Source organism: Acinonyx jubatus, chromosome F2 (assembly GCF_027475565.1).
Source record: "Acinonyx jubatus isolate Ajub_Pintada_27869175 chromosome F2, VMU_Ajub_asm_v1.0, whole genome shotgun sequence".
Taxonomy (NCBI): Eukaryota; Metazoa; Chordata; class Mammalia; order Carnivora; family Felidae; genus Acinonyx; species Acinonyx jubatus.
Window position 1 is genome coordinate 48,692,534 of NC_069394.1, and position 15,049 is coordinate 48,707,582.

General features: G+C 36.9%; 1 protein-coding gene across 10 annotated transcripts in view; it reads right to left on the reverse strand.

Annotated features, from left to right (window-relative positions):
• The window catches only part of WWP1 (WW domain containing E3 ubiquitin protein ligase 1), a 139,123-nt gene that overhangs the window by 26,081 nt on the left and 97,993 nt on the right, over positions 1 to 15,049 (reverse strand). For all 10 annotated transcript variants that reach the window (XM_053208283.1, XM_053208280.1, XM_053208277.1 and 7 more), the window contains 9 exons: positions 13,757 to 13,811; positions 13,588 to 13,672; positions 13,330 to 13,458; positions 10,410 to 10,485; positions 10,231 to 10,302; positions 8,242 to 8,330; positions 4,610 to 4,769; positions 946 to 1,079; positions 717 to 857 (listed from right to left, as the gene is read on the reverse strand). In XM_053208283.1, coding sequence (XP_053064258.1) covers positions 717 to 857; positions 946 to 1,079; positions 4,610 to 4,769; positions 8,242 to 8,330; positions 10,231 to 10,302; positions 10,410 to 10,485; positions 13,330 to 13,458; positions 13,588 to 13,672; positions 13,757 to 13,811 — 941 coding nt within the window. The remainder of the gene's footprint in view (positions 1 to 716; positions 858 to 945; positions 1,080 to 4,609; positions 4,770 to 8,241; positions 8,331 to 10,230; positions 10,303 to 10,409; positions 10,486 to 13,329; positions 13,459 to 13,587; positions 13,673 to 13,756; positions 13,812 to 15,049) is intronic.

The following is a 15,049-nucleotide window of genomic DNA, read 5'->3' on the forward strand; positions in this document are numbered from 1 at the left end:
TTTAGAGAAGCAGGTTGAATAAAGAACCTTGGAAAAATATCCACATTTAGGAAAAGGAGTTTTAGATAACCATCGTTAAAGAGAAATTAAAGAAAATCCATGAGGTGCAGATCACGGGATTCAAAGGAACAGTTTCAAAACAGAGGCTGTGGTGGGCACTGTGAAAAAAGTTAAAGAGGAAACGTGAGATGGAAGAGGAATCGAGCATTAGATTACTGGTCACGGCTTGGGCTACAGGCTGGGCTTTGCTACTACCGTTATAACAGAGCACCCTAGGTTCTTCATCTAGAAATAATGAAACTGCACAGTCTTTGCAAAGTCCTTTTTAGCACCAATGTTCTATAATTTTTGATCTAGACAAAGATGGGAATGCATATAGCAAGCGGGAGTGGGAAACTGAAGGTCACTATTCTCATTTCTAGAACACTGATTGGTACTGTTGAGAAGAACTTAAATAAATGTTAAGCCATGAGAGGCAAGGGAAGTTATTTTAGTACATTTGAATTTTTTAGTCCTGTGAGAGCATGTTTATAAACTGAGATGAAGATTGAGTAGAGAGCAAATGACAGAAAAGGATACGTGAAAGGGGGAATGAATGTGGAACAGCTTCCCAGAGGAGTGAACGTGGAATCAAATGAAGGGTACAGACAGAGTTGTTAGTTCTGACATGCTTTAGAAGTTCTAGAAATTAAGGCCAACCAAGTATATCACCTTACCCAATATATTCATCTTTGTTCTCCTCAGTCACGAGGATATTGGAACCTCCCAACTTCAGGTCATGTGAAGTAACCTTTCCCAAAATTTCCATGTCAACAGAAAAGTACATTTCTAAGCCACATTCTTCAATGTTGTTGTCTCTGGGTGATAAAAACATATATGGACTAATTAACCAGATATCTAAATTGTCTTCAAGAAAATGCCTTACTGAAAGACAAATCTTCAAACCTTATCCAGATAAGGGAGTTATAAAATTCAGTATCAATAGACTCCAAATCCTTAATAGTCAGTTTTTTGCTTAGCATACGCTTGTAGAATGGTAAAGAGAAACCAGTATCAATAAACTTCCCATGAAAAAGTGCCTGCCAAGAAAAACAAAAAATTTTACTTAAAAATTTATAAAACAGTAATTTTCTTATTCAAAGCACACAATAACACAGAAATCATGAGATTTCTCAGGCCATGAGATTTTCACAGGCCAAAATAAGCACTTAAATAAGTAACCAGCGTAAATCATGAAAACCAATTATATAAAATGCTAAGTATGAAAAACAAATGACAGAGTTAAATAACAAACACTTAACTATATCATGTCCTATTGATAACTATAAGGAAAATAAAAGAACAGTATCAAAACCCCCACTCTTTCCAGTGTTTTATAAATTAAATTAACCTAATTGGATGCAGAAATACAGAAGGAGCCTCAGCACTCCCGTGCACGCACCTGGCAAGACCTCTTCTTCATGCCTCTTCTGACCACAGTTGCCTAAGAGATTTCCAGGACTAACAGCATTTGCTTTCACACCTGCTCACAACAGCCAAAGCAGGAAGCGCCAGATCCCCTCAGCACCCCAATTCTCGCCACCAACTGCCCATCCATCTAAAAATCTAATTCCATTTCTCACACCTCCCCTAACTCCCAAAACCATCTCTATGCTCTACCCTGTGAGGCTCGTGATCCATCAGCAAAATCGCTCATATACTCAAATCATTCTTTGAAGATCCTTTAGCATCTTGCTTAACAAAAATCTAGTGTTTTTCTGAGGACTCCGCTTCTACGTCCTCCCAAAGGGGTGCTGTTTCTCTCTCATCCCCCTGTCACCAGGCCTGGAAGTAAGGCATATGTTGCTCTTCATTACTATTTCCTCCTCCCTAAATCTGCCTGTCTTTAAGCTCATGCCTTCACACTGTCATTGGTGGCTAACCACCCCACCCCTGTCCGCATTTCACTGCTATCATCCCTAGATCTCTGGGTTTCTCCTTGTTACTCCATCAATGCTGTGTTCTTCTGTGCTACCGTCATAAATAATTTTGGACAGTCTAACATCTACAATGATGATTCTCTTACTTTCCTGACTTTTTAGTCCTTTCAGTGATCTTAGTTTTTCATTTAGCTAAACGTTCTTGACATCATACCTTAGATACTGTTATTAGCAACCACTGTGTTTCTTCACAAACTCAATTTCAACCACCACCTAATTTGCCAGCTCACTGCCTTTTGCAGTGATACCTGCAACTTTTGACCCCACTGGGATCTAAAAAATACATAGAAACTTATCACTGTTTCTCAGCTTCTCAAAAAAGTTATTTCTCCCCTTATTCAATTTTGATTCCACCATCAGTCATTAAAATTACTCCCTCGTATACCTCCAAACCCAGCTTCCCTTCAATGAATTTCTGGCAAAATATAAAACCCTGCTAAACACAACTCTTAACCTACTCCATGCCTGGGTCTGGGCGCTGAAACATGCTAGAAATGCATATACAACCATGGTGACTGGTTCATGACCAACAACCTTGAGTGGGAGCTTAGTGCTACCTGGTAATCCTAATGCCCCACTACATTCACTCTCCCAGATGACTATTTCATTCCTCAAATACTTCTTTTCCCCACTCCCACTGAGCCTATTTTGCCATCTATTTCAGTGAGGGAAAAGAAGCCATCAGAAGAGAATTTTTGTGTGTTCCATCAGATCTGCTCACTATAAGCAACTGAATCTATTTACTGTATTAAGTCATCTATTACTTCTATGTGGACTACACAGATCTCTTCATCTCTCCTACTCAAGGTCATTGCTCCCATAGTCCCTATCTCTTTGACCTCACCAAATTCTTTCTTCTTACTTGGCCATCATTATCTGCAGATAAATGGTTTATTCCCCACCCATTCCTTATTTATTTCTAGACACTGCCCAATTTCCCTAAAAGGAAGCAAACTTCCTTAAAAGGTTTATATTTGTTGTCTCCATTTCCTCTTCCATTCTTTCTGGATTTCACCCCCACCAACCATTCCTCTGTACTGCTCCGGAATGCCTTTCCCCTGGCCAAATCAAATGGTTGCTTCCCATACTTCATCTTGCTCAGCCTACCAGAACCGAACATAGCTGATCATCTTCCCTCATCTTCTAGCAAGGTTCTTATTTGAGTCTCCTACCTCCTCCACGGCCTCGGCTCTTTTGCTGGTTCCTTCTCATCTCCTTGACCTGCAATGTCCTTAACCTTCTTCTCTGTCCACACTTATTCCTTAAAAGATCACAAAGCCCTATCTATCTAGATACCCTCTCATCACCAGACTTCTATATCCACCTACTCTACATCTCCATTTGGATCTATAGGTATCTAAAACTTAACAAACCAAATCCGGTTTCTTGATTTTTCCCAATCCCCCAAATTTGCTCTTGCCACAGCTGTGCCACCTTAGGAGACAGCCACTGCAACCAGACACATTTTGACGCCATACTTGACTCTCTCACACTATGCATCTAAGCTGTCTGAAAACCCTGTTAACTCTAACTACAGAATATATCCCCGAATCCAAACCACTTCTCACGACGATCTCAACTGCTACACCACTTAAGTCCAAAGCCACTATCATCTCTCACGTGGATTGTCATAAATGGTCTCTCTGCTTCTACTGTTGCTCTCCTCTGCACGCAATTATAGTCTCTTTCCTACACAGCAGCAAGATAAATTTCATAAAAGCAAAGTCAGATCATGTTATTTTGATCATGTTATTTCCTGCTCACAACCCTTAAGTGAATTTCCTAGAGGTCCCACACAGTACCTTTCAACCCCATCTCCCACCACATTCTCTCTCATATACTCTGCTCCAGGCATGCCATTTCCCAATCAAAAATGTAACTACACTTTGGAGACTTTTTCTTGCTCTTCCTTATGTCTAGAATGTTATTCTCCAAGATATATGCATCATTCAATTCTTTGCTTTCACTTTTATGTTCATGTGTGACCCCTCAGAGAGGCCACTTCTAATCGTGCCATATAAAAAAGCAACACTCCTTGTTCCTCGGCACATACTTATGTGTTATTCTGTATTTGTTATGTGTTAACCCTTCTAACAGAAGGGTTAGAGAGAGAATGGGGACAATGTCTTTTTATCACGGTCTCACCTCTGTCATACTACCACGCTATAGTAGGTGCTCAATAAATATTTGCTGAGTGAATAAACAGGTAAGAAAGTACAAATACAAACACTTCTGAAAAGACAACAGTTCCACACCACAAGAGCTTCTGTAAAGCTCTGAAAACTCCCAGCACATCAGTCAAGTCCAAATGTTATACAACTCAGATTTTCCTTTTATACATAAGTAGTCACACTATAATTATGCTTTAATTTATAAAATAAAAGGACTTTTAAAGACCAAAAGGCTACATCAATAATCCTCGTATTCATAATCTTGATTTCATATAGGTACTCAAAAAATAAATTGTATTTTGGTATTCTCCTTTCTAGGCAGACTTCCTTGGTAACAAAGTTTGGGAATATATATAAGGGATAATGTGGATCATTTTTTAGTCTTCTCTACAATACTTTTGAGATAAACAAGTTTAAGTAAATAAATGAATAAATAAATAATGGAAAATCAGGACTCACCATAGCAATAAAGCGGCCAATAAAACAGAAGTACGAAAGATGGTCTGGATTAATGGTTGAGGCTGGATTTATTTGTAGACAATAGTTGTTCTTGCCAGCATACTCAAATAAGCAATACATGGGGTTCAAAACTTCATGTGAAAGCAAGAAAAACCATTCTCTAAAAGAAAAGATAATTTTTTAGCTTTCATACATACATGAATTTAAAAACAAACCTAAATACACCCATGTACATATCATACCTCTGCTCAACAGCCTGTAGTAACTTGGCTGCCCAATTCCTCAGCCCTCCAGTTAAGTCTTCCTATGATCTGGCCCTCCAGTCAGTTACCTGCAGTTCTTATGATGCCAGACTACAAATGCAGTGCCACTCACAGGTAACATGCTTATTTTTATGCCATACTTTCATCTGGCTATGTCTCCTCAGTGTCAAGCCAGCCTACGTAGGTCCCACTTTTTCTTTCAGCACAACGTAGATCCATCCCATTTAAGCAATTTTTTGAAGCAATTTTCAACATATTTATTTGTATCAATCACTGAGTACTCTGTGGTATTGTGGTAACAACCACAATATTATTCATTTTCCTATACATGACCTGCCCATCCACTAGACTATAAGCTCCTCAAAAGCAAAAGCCACGTCTTTACATATATTTTTGTAACCGACTCATAGGCATTTTAGGATCTATACGCAATAGGCTTTAATAAGTATTTGCTGTTGATACTGACAGACACCGCACTGATGCTAAGGAACGGTTTTTATTGTCAATGTATTACAAATGAAACAAAAATTTAAAAGATGAAACCTTTAAATGTGATAAGCATTCTCTAACTTTTTACCATCAATTTTGCCTCATGTAGCAAAGTCCAATACATATGAGATCCAAACAGATAAGAGATTAATAATTTACATATCAAAATAAACCCAATTTGCAAGATTCTCTTCAACAGTAATTGCTTCTAAAGCAGGGTTCCAAGCTCAAATGCTTACAGTGATTAGCAAGTGGCTTCCTTCTGTACACAGCCTCCAATTCTCTACCTAGCCCCAATCTCCCATTCTTCACTGTATCCCTAATAAAAGTTATTACCAGTTTTAAGGAAGAATTATTTCTGGGCATATAATCATTGTCCTTAGATGACAGGGGAATGGTGGGCACAGAGTGAAAAAGAGTGTATACTACTCTATAGGACTGAATCAGCTACTCAGATTCAGCCAATTGATGCCACGTGAGAAGCTGCCAACATGGGTCTACGGTTTTTAAAGAGAACCCAGAAATCTTGATTCTTAAGCATAATTTAGTGATTTTCTTTAATGTATCAAATAATTGAAAAAAAATTTTTTAAATCACAGTGGGGGCCATTACTAGGCAGGCTAGATCTGGCCTGGAAGCCTTTTTACAAACACTGTTCTAAAGCTTTAAAAATACAATCTCAGAAACTGTCTGACAGGTAGAGAAGGCAGTCTTTCCCTGAACAAAATCAACTAAGAAATGATAAACACTAACCCACAAAACTAAATCCAGTCCCAACATAGTAGTTGAACTAAGTGACTTCCCACTGTGACAAGGCTGAGGTAAGACATGTCCCCAGGGAAAAGGGCTGACGGATCTGTGAGAACGTGTTTAGACACAGAAAAACCAGAAATAGAATTTCCAGTTGCGGCAGATCACTTTTAGCAAACTAGAAGCCCAGAGAAAACGGAATACATTTAAAAGAAGAATGTTTATGTATAACATGGTATCTGACCTATATACCCTGACATTAAAAGAAGAAAAAATTCTAATTAATAAGAGGTGGAAGAGTTCACTTTCAACATATCCTTTTCTATACTTTCTAATAAACTAAAGAGATACAAGAGGTTAAAAAAATTATGAGACAACAGATGAGCTAGCAGAGCCTAGAGAAGAAAATGAAGAAAACAGTAAAGCCACTAATGAAGAAAAATCACATTAGAAGCAACAAAATGTAGGGCAGTACTGCAAACAGTGACATGAGGATAGGTTTGAGAAAATCAAAACAAAATAGAAAAGCACAAAGATAAAAATAATCAGAGAAAAGATGACAGACAGGTAGGACTGACGAAGAAGATTCCACATACCCATGACTGATGTTCCTGAAGAAAAATGGAACAAATGGAACAGAAAAAATATTCAAAGACATAATAGAAGAAAATTTCCCTTAAATTAAGAAAGATCTTAATAGGTTCCTAAGAAAAGATCTAAAACAATCAACAATTAATGAATTAATGAACTTCAAGGAAAAGGACTGTGTGGGCATCCAAAGAAAAAAGTTTCCTATAAGGTGCTGGCTTTCCACTTCACAGTGCTGTACCATTCGATGCTAGAAGACAGTGAAGCAAGGTCTACAGAGAAGGGGACAAACTAGTGTTGCATAAGACATTTATATCTAGTGACGTTGTTTATATACAAAAGCACAAAAACACATTTTCAAATATGCAAAACTAAAGAAGTGTATCACCCTGGTAAACTCTTGAATAAACCAAAACTAATACATGAATCAAAATTAAGAATTTGGGAATAAGAAAATCATACTATGGAGTAACTGGCTAAACGCATTAAAATGTCAAAATACAAAACTAAACCCAACCAATGAGGTATGAGTGCAGACAAGAATAGGAGTATTATAAAGTCAGACATTTTAAAAATAACACATTTCATTTCTAACATCTACCTTCCTTTTTAATGTCTGAAAATTTCTGAAATTGAGATAAATCAAAATAGATGTAATATGAACATTTAGTTTCCTTTCTGAAAAAGCTTAATAATTCACTGGATGAGAAAATGTGCTAACTAACCAAATCTGGTAACTCCACATATATGCTCCCACCTATTTCTGTTTTTGTTCACTGTACTAAAGTTGTGATTTTGTAATTCTGTACAACTATGACATATTGGTTTAAAAGATGTGTTTCTATGAAAAGCAAGTTTAATTCTTTTAAAAGATTTAAGGAAGGTGTGTTCTGCTGAAAAATAAATTGCTTTCAAATTAGGTTTGGGTGAAGCAAACATTTTTTAAGGTTTTCATTAAAAAAAATTGAAATTAAAAGGATTTCCCATCATATTGCTTCACATTTTCTGTTAACAATGTATTTCATAAATGTAAAACTATTCTCAAAAGGATCCATACTGGATTAAAACACAAACATAAAACCAACATACACTGTTAGAATAGTAAAAACCTTATGCATGTTGATCTATTAATTATGATATCTGCATACAATATTATGCAGACATTAAATAAGAGTATCAGTGCCATTAAAATAAAGGAGAGTATTATCTCCATATATGATAGGAAAATATGTCGATATAAAATGATAAAATCAAGTTACTACATTGTTATATTAACAGCTGTTAACAGCTGTTAAAAAAAAACCCCAAAAAACAGCATATGTACTATATCACACACACATACAAATTTATTTCTATGCAGAGAAAATGTAAAGGATAACCAAGACAGGAATAATAATGGTTACCTCTAGAATTGTGCTAATATTTTAATTTTTGTTTCTAAAAATAACTCTGGATTGCTACTGAAAAAATGTATCTTTTCAAGAATACATCCACTACAATGGAGATATATTTATTGAAAGCAGATATGTGTTTTTATTTTACCTTGCTAGACCACCATAATCAAGTCCTTCTTCTCCTCTAAATATTACATATAATCGTCTCCTCAAGTCATAGGGTTTTAATGCCATAATCTAATTAAAAACAAAAACATGGATATTTTAACACTCATATACAGTGCAAGTTTCTTCCAAAATCATTCAACTTAAATTTCATTTGTATTTCCAGAATTATACATTTCCTTATCTCATACAATGCCTTTAATTAAAGAGATCTATTGATGTGTTCCACAAACCAGTAGAGATGTACCTTACTCTTATGCCTCCTGTGATTCACTTTCTAAAATCTCTTTCCCCTCTTCTAGTATTAAATGGTAGTTCTACTTTGGGTTAGTGGCAAGAGGAAAAGTGACACAGAAAGTTTTTAAGCTTAGAAAATATTCAGTCCCCTGTCACTCTCCAAATTTTACTAAAATCTTGTAAAAGCTGACTTATAAATTTTTGTAACTAGCAACATTTGATGAGAAGAGCTTGTTGTAGGTCCTGCTTATACCACGGATTTCATTTATCAGTAGGAAAGGAACTCAGCTAAAGCAAAGAGTTATTTACAGATACCCAATTTTCATAGTCTTTAATGGCTTACATTAACGATACTAGTAAACAGGCTTTACTTTTGAATAAAAATGAATTATTCCACCACACATATGATAAAACCTAAGCCAAGACTGGCGTGTCTGGGTGATGGCACAGCTTACCAGCAGGACTTCGCTTGGTAGGCAACCATGCACATCAAATTGACCATGATTCTCCCCACACCAGAGGACAGAGCAAAGTAAATCTTCCATGAACTTGGATGTATACTTACTAAAATAAAGCTCAAACAGAGCTTAGAACAAGCTAAGAATTTATTAACTCAAACCAAAAACTTAACTCAAACCAAAAAATTTTTTGATAGTAGCTATATTAAATATCATGCCCAAATTCCAACAGCTAGTAAAATTCAGCTAGGATCTGAATATTGTTGAGTCTGGAATGCTGTTATTCTATTTGGGCTTGTTTATGTAAAAGTCCTTGTGTGCCTGTATACAAAAGGAATTTTAGTTTATCATTGTAATACTGGGGGGCAGGGTATGAGCATGCTCAAGTGGGGGAGGGGCAGAAAGAAAGGGAGAGGGAGAATCTTAAGCAGGCTTCATACTGAGTGCAGAGCTCCACACAGGGCTGTATCTCACAATCATGAGATCATGACTTGAGCAGAAATCAAGAGTCAGGCACTTAACCAACTGAGCTACCCAAGTACCCCTGATTTATCATCTTTAAATATTCTGCAGATGATTCAGGAAAGGTAGACATATTCCATTCGTTCATTCATTCACCAAATGTTTACTGAATACCTGCTATGTGCAAGGCACTAGCATAACAGCAGTAAATGAAGTAGTCTGTGCTACCATGGAGCTTACATTCTAACAAGGGAGACAAATAAAATGGGTCAGATAAGTGTTACAGAAAAGAATAAAGTCTCATAGGAGAGCAGGTACTGCCATTTTAAACTAGTGTGCTCAGATGAGGTCTCTTTTAGATCATAACCTTTAAACAGAAAGCTACAAGAGATAAGAATAAACATTAAGGTTACTGAAGGAAAACTTGAATGAAAGAGAGTATCTATACTGATTTAATTTTAATTTGGTAGTATTTACCAAGACTTGTTTGAGTTAATAAAGTCTTAGAAAAGTAAATAAATGTCAAAGTGTGTCAACTTGCCCCAGAAGCTGTTTATTTAAAATGGACACAATGATAATAGCTATCTCAAAGGGATGTTGTGAGGATGAATTAAATGAAATGATAAACCTAAGATGCCAGTGTCAAGCATCTGGTAATCACTGTATACATGATGGGGTTTATTATGATTATTATTATAATGCACGCTCAGTGAGTGGCAGTTCATGGTTTAAAATTTCTAAACTGTAACTCCCTTCAGATATATAGAATATAATCTGACAAGCTGTACTATTTATTCTGATAAAATCTTCCTTACCTGTTGGAAGGAATCTTCGAACAATGTCTGCCGGGATACATTGATCTTTACGTGACTGGGTAGTGCGTTAGACTAAAAACAAAAATAGTATCGTGATATCATGTAAGTTATAGTATTTGTATAGTACAAAGATAAGACTAAATGATTACAAACATAAGATTTATTTACCACTGTAGTACCTGGCACAAATAACGGAAGTGAGCAAGTTTCCACCTAAAGCTGCGTTCATAAGCAATCTGTGGACCACCTTTAGTTCTAAAGGAAAAACAAAACAAAACATGTTAATTCACAATAGAGTTGGATATATAATATTGTGGAGTATACCAGAGTCCTACAAATGACCACAGGAAAGCTATTTGCTGGGAAAGAAGATAAATTTAGTGGGCTCAGAGGCCTGAAAAATGAGGACACACACAAAAGTAAGACTATATATATATGGGTGGATCTTTTGTAACAAAGTTAAATGAAATATTAAAGTCTGTTACTATTAAAAAAAAACTTTGATAATAACTTAAATCTAAGGAGGATAGAGGCTCTAGACAGAAAAGACAGGGAAGGAAATTCTACCACATCTTAAGCCCAATTCAAACTAAACATTGGTGAGAAAGTATGCAAAGCAAAATCAATTTCTAAGAACGAGTGACATCTAGGTCACACAGCTCAACTGGTAAATGACAGAAGAGACAGAGTGGGTGGCATGTAAGGGACAGGTGTGAGTCACACTGAGAAGGCCTGGGTCTTCTGCCTACTGAGGGAGAGCCTAAGATACATACATAAAGAACTTTCAAGATCTTATGGAACGTTTTGTAATGGATGCAAAATGTTCTCTTGTGTTGTCAGGTTCAAGTGAATTCATTCAACAAATATTTACGTAAGACATACTACTACCTGGCACTCTTCTAGTTGATGAGAGTGTTATGTGTTAACAGGTAATGATAATGTGTTTTTGTGGAGGTTATATTCCAGTGAAGTGGAAAAACAAGAAACAGAATAAATAAGTAAATTATATACGAAGTGTGTTAGAAGGGGATAAATGTCTTACCACTCCTCCTCAAAAAGAAAAAACAAGAACGGCGCCTGGGTGGCTCAGTCGGTTAAGTGTCTGACTTCGGCTCAGGTCATGATCTCACAGTCTGTGAGTTCAAGCCCCACGTCGGGCCCTGTGCTGACAGCTCAGAGCCTGGAGCCTGCCTCAGGTTCCGTGTCTCCCCCTCTCTCTGCCCCTCCCCCACTCATGCTTTGTCTCTCTCTCAAAAATAAACATTAAAAAAATTTTTTTTAAAGAGAGAGAGGAAAAGGCAATGTAAAAGGATACAGAGTGTATAGGGAGATGTTTTAATCCTGAAAAGGGTGAACAGAGTTGGGCTCACAAATCAATATTTGAACAAAAACATGGAGGGCATAACCCATGTACATATTTGAGGAAAGAGCAGAATAACAGCTAAGACCCAGAAGTAAAAGTCCAGGTGCTTGAGGCAGAGCTACGTGGCCAGTGAAGCTGAAGCAGTGTGAATAAGGAGAGAAAACAGAGATGAAGTTGAAGAGGTAACGGGGATCACATTTTTTAAGGCCTTGGAGGCCATTGTGAGGAATCTGCTTTTCACTGAGATGGAAATCACTGGATAGTTTTGTGCAAAGGAATGACTTTTTACTACTTGCTGCTCTATGGAGAATAACATTATATGAGGTGTGGACAGAAAGCAGAGAGGCACTGTGCACTCCAGTTGACCAAAGTAGTGGCAGTGGACATGGTAAGACATAACGGGATTCTGGACACACTCTGAAGTTGAGATGGCTAAAAACGTATTGTGTCAAATGTATTATGTCAAATGCTCCTAAATCAAATGAGACAGGACTGCAACCAACCCCTGGATTAACAATTAACAATGTGGAGGTTGTTGGTGCCCTTAACAAGTTCAGGGTAAAACTCCTTGTAATCTGTTTGAAAGAGTAATTAGAAACTGCAATATAGAGACAACGCTTTCAGGTACTTTTCCTGTAAGGGGCAACAATAAAAATGAACTTTCACGGAATGAATTTGAAAGGTAAAAAGTTGTGTTTTTTTAAATTTTATTTTAAAAGGTTTATTTCTTTATTTAGAGAGACAGCGTGTATGCAGTAGAGGCACAGAGAGTGGGGAGGGGGGGCAGGTGGGCAGGGAGGAGAGAGAGAATTATAAGCAGGCTCTGTGCTATCAGTGCAGAGCCCAATGTAGGGGTTGATCCCACAAACCGTGAGATCATGACCTGAGCTGGAATCAAGAGTCTGTTGCTTAACCAACTGAGCACCACCCAGGGACCCCTGTTTATTTGTTTTCAATCTAGGAGAAATCACAGGTGATGAGAATAATTCAGTAGAGGAAGAAAAACTGATGATGGAAGATAGAAAGATGACAATTGCTACAACAATTAAATGGGAAGGGGGAAAGATCTAGTGTGCCAGTAAAGGCACTGGCCTTTGATAGGAACAATGATAGTTCACCTATAGGATTAAGAGGGAAGACAGATGCTGGTAGGTGGGTAGATATGACAGTAGGAAATTTGAAAAAAACCTTTCATAAAACTATTTTCTTAGTGATGCAAAGATACCACACTTAAGAGTAAGGATGAAGGTGAGCTCTACTTTAAGGTCTTTTTATCTGGAAGATTCAAATTTGTTGACATCTCATTCCTTCACACTGCAGTGGCACGATGTGACTGTTAAATCTGTGCACAGACTACCTCGGTCTGAAACCAGCTCCATTACTTGCCATCTGATTTTGCACAAGTTAGTTATGTCCCCTAAGCCTCAGTTTCTGCACTGAAAAAGGGAAAATAATAGTATACACCTCAAGGGGCTGTTGGGAAATAAAATGAGCTAGTTTATACAAAGTGCTTAGAACAATCCCCCACATACAGTAATCACTAGATAAATATTTGCCATCATTAACACATTATGTACTACAAATTCATTCCGTAGTAACATAAAGCAAAGATGTACGTATACTGAGCTATTACTTGTATAGGTTTTCTTGATTGACAGAGTACAATCTGTTGCTGAAGTTGAGGCTAAATTTTTATGTCATTAAACAACACTTAAGTACTTTAGGTTTTCACTTACACAGATGACTTCCCATTGCGAGGATCTTTGAATGTTGTTGTTCTTGTATTATGATCAACAAAGTACCTAACGCCTTCCCGAGTATACCTGATTTCCCACCCTTCTGGCAGGGGTTCTTCATTCTGTAAGCTAATACATAAAGTTATAATCACAGGGTGAACATTTTCTAGGTACTAAAAACATCTGAATCAAGGTTTACTTGATTATACCTACAGATGCATGTAATATTACTTAAGTAAGGCTGTAGTACACACATACCCTTGAGTTCTTGGATCTTCCCACTGGGTTGTTTTTGTATTATGATTCACAAAGTAAACCCTGTCAGTTGAATCCACTCTTTTTTCTAAAAAATAGAGTGAGCACAGCATTTAATAACTATTTATTACATATATCTTCAGATATTTTTACCAACAACATATCAGCTTACCCCAGCCTGGTGGCAAAGGCCCATATGGGTCATTTTCTGCAGCTAACATTGAAGCCTGATTGGAGAAAGGGTTCGAGGGGAAAAAAAAAGAACAGTACTTTAATATAAAAGCAGAGATAAACCGAATACTTGATAGAACCACATTTTATAATAATTTTCTAAAAAATGATAAAGGAATGTGAATACAGTCATTTCAAGACACAAAGTACATTTAAACATGTCATGAGTTACGAGGAGTCAATCAGTTGATAAAATTACTAGTTTTTTAAAGATGACTTAGAAATAACTAATACTGACATCAATATTTTAATTTCTTAGCCCTTCCATAATAATCTACAGGAGTGAAATGAGAGAAGAGCATATAGAAAATTGTGTTTAAATGAAAACTACTTGTTTAGAAATACAATACTAATCAGTTCTTTTTAAAACAAATGCCTAATTCTGTGCTGACAGCTCAGAGCCTGGAGCCTGCTTCGGATTCTGTGTCTCCCTCTCTCTCTGTCCCTCCCCCACTCGTGCTCTGCCTCTCTCTCTCAAAAATAAACAAACATTAAAAAATTTTTTTTCAACAAATGCCTATTAATAAAACCAATATTAAAATCCAGTATCATCTTTATACAAATACTTTTAATATTAGCATCTTTTGTGTATTCATATACAAAACACATTCATGCTTACATACTGTAAGAATGACAAATACAAAAACTATCACCTGAAAAATTATTTCTTAATGATAAAGTATATGATAAAATGATACATATTTTATAACCTTATAACAGATACTGTTAATTTTACCCAGTATCAATTTCCCACTCCTCCCTCCTTGACACCCAAACCACTGTTTTCTTCGAGGCAGAAATGTATCCATCTAATATTCCATTCCCAGCTGGGTTGGTAGAATGACCAATTCTGGCCAGCGAGCTACTGTCAGAAGTCCCTGGTAAGGGCATCCCTTTCCAAGCAAAAAGGCAGGGCTTACTAGATAAAAGTCATCTGCCCTTCTCATTCCCCTTTCCCTTCCTTCTTGCCTACAACAGAGAATGAAGTCCAAAGGGCAACAGCTCTGTATGATAAAGGTGAAGCATGAAGCATGATAAGGATGTACCAAGAACCTGGGTACCAGGTGGCATTACTGAGCCAATGTAGTGTTAGCTCTGGACTTTCACCCCAGACTTGTATATACTTAGGTAATTACATCTCAGTCTGTTTAAAGGTGTTCTATGCAGGAGAACACATTTCTAATACATCCCTCTGAACTAATTTTGCCCTGTTTCCCTAAGGTTTTCATGTATA